Source organism: Empidonax traillii, unplaced genomic scaffold (assembly GCF_003031625.1).
Source record: "Empidonax traillii isolate 1590-97213 ecotype Southwest subspecies unplaced genomic scaffold, ASM303162v1 scaffold44:size1908036, whole genome shotgun sequence".
In the NCBI taxonomy this organism is placed as follows: domain Eukaryota; kingdom Metazoa; phylum Chordata; class Aves; order Passeriformes; family Tyrannidae; genus Empidonax; species Empidonax traillii.
This window is the reverse complement of record NW_020955237.1, coordinates 25,142-33,114: the sequence shown is the minus strand read 5'-3', so window position 1 is coordinate 33,114 and position 7,973 is coordinate 25,142. Positions and strand designations below refer to the sequence as shown.

The window sequence follows — 7,973 nt, the reverse complement described above, 5'->3', positions numbered from 1 at the left end:
TTTATTATTTAAACAGTAGCTAGTGAAAAACTTGCATATAGCAGAAGTATGTGAAGGTGCAGGTGATAAAGTGTGTAGTTCTCCCAGACCTTGATTTCTCTTTTTACAAAGGCACAGTATTACCTTGGGAGTATTCACATAAGTTAGCTTTTCCCTGATAAACCAACACATATTTTCTATATCTGAAATGAGGTTAGAGACTCTTATTTCACTTAAATGTATGACTAAAAATAAATGGAACCTTTCTTTAAAAAAAAACACCACCAAATAACCACATAGATACGCATCGTCAGTGTCCAGTGTGGTTAAATTTCTTCATTGTTAAGTAGCTTTTTTAAGTCATTTGCCTCCCTCTGTGGGAATAAGCCACAGCCACATATACTTCTTTGTGCCATGATGTACTGCTATGCATGATGCTGTGTTAAGCCCTCTGGGTGCATGTACACTGAGGTTAGGAATGGGGAAACTGAGAAGTGACACCTTTATGCTATAAATCCCAGGAAAGAGCCACTAGCAGAAATATGTAAATTACTGATACATAGACTTACCTTTTCATGACTCAGAGGAGTGTTAGAAAGTCCTCACTGAGTTGAGAGGCTCACCTACAACAGGTCAGCCTGGCAGTCATCAAGACCATACAAATGGTGAGGTAGCATGATTCAGACACACAAAGCGGGTGCTTTGTTACTGAAGTTTTCTGGTGCACTAACTTCCTACTGCTGACTTCAGCTGAATAAACCATCAGTTAAGTCAGAGCAAAGCAACTGCTGTAACCTCTAACATTTTAGAACAAACACTTTCACAAGACAGTAAGATAGCAGATACTCATTACAGTTTGACAAAAAAAACCACCTCAGGTCTTGAAATATTAAATAGCCCTGAAATAACTGAGTCACAGAGAACAGCAATTTTTAATAATGAAATGCTTCAGCAGACAGTTCACAAGTAGGGTTATTTAGTGTTTTAGTGACTTGGAAAATCAGCAAAATTTTACAGTTAACAAGTGCTGTAATAAGATCATGGGGGATTATGCAAAATGCTGAGTGAATTTGACAGAAGTGAGGGCTGATCAAATTTATCAAAGAAAGAGAAGTTAAATGAAAAAAATTGTGAAGAGTTTGATGTAACGGTGTGTTTTCAATGTGCAGAAAGCGGTTTGAAAGACACGAATCTGACAATTGTTTAAAAATTAAATAAGAAAAATACATAGCCTATGTGCTGACTCTTGTCTCCACATTGGTTATGTCATCTCCTAAAATATTTTGAGTTTTTAGAAATTAGAATTGGATAGCGTAAGAGGTAGGGAATAAGATATATTAGGAGGGATTTTGTTAAGGAGAGAGTAGAAATTATTATCCAGCCTTTAAAAGAACACCAAACTCTTTCAAGAGTAAATAGGCACACACTACTCAAAGTCTGTGATTCTGTCTGGCAGTCTGTCAAATACTTTTAAAATTTTTAAGTGTGAGATCTTTTTCTCATCTTAACCAATGAACATTGTTGTTAAACTATGGTGAAATGAAAAATAAAATGTGCACATTTTGTTGATTGCATGAAATAATCAGGAGTTTCTAACTTGATGTTTAATTGATCTAAAAGTGGATTTTCTTTTGGCTTGGCTGCTTTCAACCTTTTAGTATCAGGCACTGTCTGCAGCCAACTGCAAGGTGTCAGACGTTAGTTTTTAGCAGCAGAGTAGCCACCCAACAGACACTAAGCCCTTGAAGGGCAAAGGATATTGGCTTATGGAGCTGAAAAACTTGTTCCTGCTTGCTACCATAGGCGTTTTCTGAATTTATCTTATCAGTATGTGGGGAGATTTTGAGGGCAGGTAGGAGCTCTGAAGACAATTACTAGTGTGACTGTAACTATAAAACTCACTTTATAATGCTTCATAGGATTAGAAATCATGACTTCCATCTGTAGTTAGTAAAAAAGAAAAGCACAAACAGCACACAGGACTCTGATCCCACAAGTACCTATATAAGCATAAACTCAACGTACCTTAGAGCTATGTGATTCTTAATTGCAAACAAACTGTTAGTACTTTTAATAAGATACATTGTCTGGATTCTACAGTTACAGAGCTAACATGTAAAACTCGTTTTTAGAGATCTGAATTGTTTTAGCTTGCTTCTTTAATTAGGATTTCAAAATTGCACAAATTCAAGCATGGGATTAGATAACTTAGTGGATTCCACTTACTTGGCACTTGCTCAGCACATGCAAGGCAGTATCTGTTGTTACCTCCTGCAGCAGAGGCCTTTTACACAAAACAGGGTCCATCGCTTGCTGTTCTTTTATATGATACGATAGTGAATGTTGTTTCACCAGTAAGTAAAGAAGGACAGAACTGACATTCCAACATGGATAAATTTTTACCTTATTGTGATTAAGATGTAACCCCAGCAACAGGTCTGAATTGATGGATGCATATGACATTTTGGGGAGTTTCTAATAAGATATATGGGACCTTTCTGGGAAGTAGAAACAGTTTTCTACAGTCAGAATTTTCACTGAATAGGCCCTCTCTATGAATGTTTAACCTATATATGCTGTGTATCTGTCAAAAGGAAATAAAGTATGCAGAGATAGCATAAAGCAAACTGGACTGTACCATCAGCAATACTCCTTTTCAGCCACAGAACTAGCACTTGAAGACATTTTTGCCTTTCCGTAACGTCTGCCAGGTAGAGAAAGGTGGAACAGGTACCTCAGTTTCACGTGCTGCTTATCAAAAGAACAATCCGACTATTAAATCACTGACGTGTAACTATAGCTCCAAGTTAAAAAAAAAAAAAAAAATTAGGTCTCCGAGTTGAACTGTATATTGCTTATGTTGTCTTCAAAGTGTGCCTTCTGGTTGTCTGACCCAGGTGGATTTGTCAGCGGACATCGCGTCTTGCGCGCCCCTCCTGTCCCCGGCCACGGCTGCGTGGGGCCGTGTGAGCTGCTGGCAGGGAGGGTCCCCACCGTGGGGCGCGCCCTTGCCCTGTGCTCAGCCTCTGAAATACACACAGACCGCCGGCACCCGCAGGACGCGGGGTGTCCCCGCCTGCACGAGGGGTCCGCGTTGCGGGGCAGGGAAAGGGGCATTTGGGGGGAAGCACCGAGATGTAGGCGCAGACTGGATGCCCCCGCCGGGGACACCCGGCCTGGGCACGATTATATGTGCGACCTGCATATAGTTATATGTTATACATAAATATACATACACTTTATACATCCATATTAGGCATATATTTTATACACACACACACGGGCACATCCATACACAGCCCCCTCGGGCGGGGCAGCGCCGCCACCTCGCGGTGAGCCCGGGAACGGCACCGCCCGCCCCGCGGAGGGACGGGACCCCCCCATCCCTAATTACGGGCGTTTTTTAAGGAATCATCAACGAATAACAGCCAAACTGCGGGTATTTAAAAATCCCGGCTGCTAGAGAGGCTCGCTTTCTCTTAGCCGTGGAACCCACGTAGCGACGCACATCATGCTATTTATTTTACAAGAATTTATTTATAAACCATTTGTTTATTATTTACAACATAAGTAGTGAAAGTGATTTATAAAATAAATAGGTTAAATTTAAGTGTGCATAAATAAATTTATAAAATAAAAGTTTAAAAAAAAAAGAAAAATAATAAAAATAATGGGAAAGCTCTTAATAAAAGGTAAAAAAAGCCACAAAAATAAGTTTATTATGCATAGGAATACCTGAATAGCACGTTTGGCTTAACAGATAAATAAGATTAGGAAATTAGTTGTTAGAAGGACATCTGCTATGTTAGGTATCATTAAAAGTAATGAGAACAAAACTGAGATCACTATATTGCTGTTTAAATTCAAGATTTTACATATTTTGAATTCACTAGGTTACCCATAATCCTAGAGAAAAGTAACGAGAAAGAAAATATAGTCAATCATCAGTCTGACAGACTGTTTGAGAGAGGCTGTATGTGAAGGGCTTCCATAGAGGGACTTGGTGTTATTCTAAACATACTTCATTGATAGCTTTGGAGCACGCTTCATCTCTGAATCCTGATAGGAATTGCCCTCCTGCAGGAAAATTTCTCAAGTATTGTGAAATTTTTCATCAGGCTTGGATGGCTTCACATGCAGGGCTTCTAATAAAAATTACTTAAGAGGGCTGCCCTAGTTTGGCTTATTTATTTAAATGCTTGCTTCCTTCCTTGTCTGTAACCTCCTAGCTAGGCAAGACTTGATTCATTTCAGGAGTAAAGGATGAGATTCTAAAACCTTGTAATTTTGCTACTAGATTTTTATTGTATCAGATAAAAATATAATTATTTATTTTGACTTACTTTAGGGAATCTGAAGAAGATAGAACGTTCACTATCCACTTTCCAGTGGCTTTCCTAGGCCTTCCTGTAATTGGACACTGCGTAGGTTTTGCTAAAATGGAGAACAGCTATTAGAAACTGATCAACATAACCAACTCCTGTGATGCCATTCTCCTTAGTTACACTGGGAAGATGGTATCGAAGAATTGGACTGTGCCTTACTCATAGTAGCATTTACAAAAGTGGCTTCTAAACAAGGAGAGGGAGCAGCTGAAGAAGCAGCTAGATGAATAAGCTGAAGAAGATATTTCTGTGCAGAAGACAGGATCCTTTAGTTTTAAATTTTGTGCATGATAAACTAAAATTGCTAATTAAAGAGTCACTTCACACAGCAACTTTAATGTCTTAAATTCTTGACCGCTTCTTCAGCGTTTTTGTAAGTAAAACCAAAATGCTGGCTCATGTAGGAGAACAGAGTACTCCAATCCAGTGCTGAGATCATCCCATTATCTTGACCTATGAGAAATCTCCTAACGGAGGGACTTCTCTTTCTTTTTTTCCTCCCTCCTTCTTATTTTTACATTTCTGTTTTTCCAAACCATGCTGCAGCAAGCAAACATTTGAGGTTATATAAACAATAAGGACAGGTGCTAGGAAAATGCATTTCTAAACTCAACAACTCTGGTTCTTGTTTGCAGAGTGTCATGTACTTGGATTATCATCTGTGCTTGAGTTCATTTCTAAACGATTATTTGACCTTTGCTGGAGGAATCAGTCAGGTCTCCCCAGTCAGTTACCTTGTTGCAGGTATCATAAGACTCAAGGTATACCAAGGAGGCAGGACACAGGTCTACATCTTTGTTCATGGCAATTTTTAAAAACACCAGCCAAAAGCTGGAGGTTCAAGGATTAATTATGAGGCGAAAAAGAGAAAAATCCAGTCCTTTCCTACATGTATCCTAGGTGTCCAATTCTCATCTGTCTCATTTTATTTGCTATTTCCAAAAATGAATTCAGGGCCACCAGCCTGAGATGCCGGACATTGCCAGCCTCTTCTTCTGTCATAGCCTGCAGCAGAAAATCTAGATCTCTGCTTTGAAATGTAAACTTTGCTTTCCTGATGCAGCTGTGTAATTGTGCCTTCCTTCTCCCTCATGTCCCTGGGGTAGGTCCGTGTCTTCGTGAACCAGCTGTACCAGCCGAAACCGGTGCAGGATGTCAGGCAAAACCCTGACCTGCAAGCCATCCGCATCGCCTCAGTGAACCCTATTTTGGACCCATGGGTCTACATCCTCCTCCGGAAGACTGTGCTCAGCAAAGCCATTGAGAAGATCAAGTGCCTCTTCTGCCGCATTGGAGGGGCTCGGAGGCAGCACTCAGGGGGCAACTTCAACTGTGTGGATGGGCGCAGGACCTCCTCTGCCATGTCAAGTCAGTCACCCTCATTCATCTCCCGTGAGCTGAGGGAGATCAGCAGCACCTCCCAAACGCTGCTCTATCCCCCCGAGTTAAGTGAAAGCAGCGTCGGGGGCCGCGTGCTGCTCCCAGGCCCCGGCGTCAGCTCGGCCCAGTCCGACACCACTTCCGTAAGGACACTGCGCAGCTCCGAGACCTCAGACTCCTCACAGGGACAGGACTCCGAGAGTGTCCTCCTGGTGAATGAAATCAGGTCTGGTGGCGGGGCCAGCTCCACCTCCAAGAATGGCCCTCTCCAGGTCACCTTCCCCACAGAGACACTGAATTTATCAGAGAAGTGCATCTAGATTGCCATGAAAGGCATCAACCCTGGGGATACTTCCTGGTACATTGGAAAAACTGGTGCAATAGATAGGCGTTCTGCCTATTCATGGGAAGATGGGTTCAGCTGTGCTTCAAAGGGCTATTTTTCTCTTGCTGAGTGATGGGTACATTTCTTTTAGACTACTGAGGACTGTATGGAACAGACATAGCACTTTGGCCCTGCCATCAGAAATGGTACAGTGCAGGTCTGATGGGACTGGAAACATAAATGGTCTGGTCTTGTGAGACACAGGAGAGCTACAGGGCCTCTGGAAATAAAAAGACCCATCACTTGCTTTTTTTCCTTTTTTTTTTTATCTTTTCCAAATCTGGTAGAACTGTGTTTTCTCTCCCTGTGGTTGCTCAGCTATCAAGAGTTTAAGCTTCTGGTACTAGAGCTGAGTGTCAGGCAGCTGCTAGGAACTGGACACAGCTACTCTAAGCTGCCTGGGGTGGGATTTTATTTTAAAGTGTCTCACTAAAGCATGAAAATGTGAATTTCTATCATTGTATATATATCAGGATTGAAAATATTTAAAAGTCTATTCTTCTCTATGAGAAGGTTTGTTATTAATACAAGGTATATAGAAACAATTGCCAGCCTTCTCTTCCCTCAGTATTTCCTGCTGATAAGATATTCCTAGATTAGATTTGTTGTCCATGCTAGATTCACAGCTGATGAGGTAAATTCTCTAGCTGAGAATACATAAGCACTTTCTGAGTGAAATGGGAATATGTACATTTTTAAGAGAGAAAAAGAAAACACATCCTTTCAGTTAAGAATATTAGTTTTCAGTATATGTATATACTAAAAAAAAAAAAAAACAAACCACTAGATTTTATTTATACTCTGAGAATGTTTTTCTGTATAACACATGCGCGCCTCTCTGAGTACTTTGGCCCCCAGTCTGCACACCTTAGGCACACATTTAAAACATCACCCATCAGAGTAGTCCCTCTCTTGCCAGGGAGACTCCTTACATGTAAAGCTAAGGACATATAGAAGTGCCTTCAATATCAGGGCCTAAAACTTTCAACTCCTGGTTAATAGTCATAATATTCACTTTAGTTAAAGCATCACTGATGTAATAAAGGTATTTTTTCATAACATTTATCATTTTACTTTAAATAGTAAATAGAATTTTATGACTGTGTAATCTGATACTCCATCAAATAAATGTACAAAACCATGGAAGCAGAATCTTCATTTAAAGTATAGATTATATAGAACTGTATCTTGGTCTTGAACACCTTGAAAAGCATTTGTTGCTAGAGTTTTTATGGCAAACACATCACCAAAACCAGCTGTTAACCACTGACAAAAAGGAGTTTTGTGTTTTAAGTTTTAAGGGTTAGATCTTGTTCCAGAAGCACTGTGTATCAAAATAATTCTGTACAGATATCTGGAGGATGTTTTGTCAAATACTAAGCATGTTATGCTGCTTAAAGTGTTTTCATGTGAATGCTATATTGTAATGAAAATCTTGAGCCTTATGTTGATATGTTTAAGTAGTTGTAACAACCAAAGTAATTTTGGGGATCACAATTAAATGGAAATGTTCTGCTTGATCTCAGATGTTTACATGAGTCTGCCAGTCGGTGTCAGCTCCTCACCTTAACAAGCCTCCCATCTCAAAATGCTTTGTGCTCAGTTACTGCCAAAACACACTTTGTCATGTAAGTTTCCAAAACACCACAGCACGATCACCATCAGCAAGAGGCAGCAGTCTTCAAAACTGTTCCCAAGAACACTGACATAGAGCCATGAAAGTTCTTTAAGCAAGCAAACAGAGAAAGGCATTGTCCTTTAACGGGGGAGAAGATGAGCTTATTTGCTTTCATATGTACAGAAAGTGAAGTTAAATCCCTACGCAAATATTTGCAGCGAAAGCC

At 40.3% G+C, this 7,973-nt stretch overlaps 1 protein-coding gene across 1 annotated transcript in view; it reads left to right on the top strand.

Annotated features, from left to right (window-relative positions):
- The window catches only part of PTGER4 (prostaglandin E receptor 4), a 10,644-nt gene extending 2,995 nt beyond the window's left edge, over positions 1–7,649 (top strand). Inside the window, exon 2 of the mRNA XM_027878685.1 lies at positions 5,471–7,649. Within this exon, the coding sequence (XP_027734486.1) occupies positions 5,471–6,064 (594 nt within the window). The 3' untranslated portion in view covers positions 6,065–7,649. The remainder of the gene's footprint in view (positions 1–5,470) is intronic.
- The last annotated feature ends 324 nt before the right edge of the window (positions 7,650–7,973 follow it).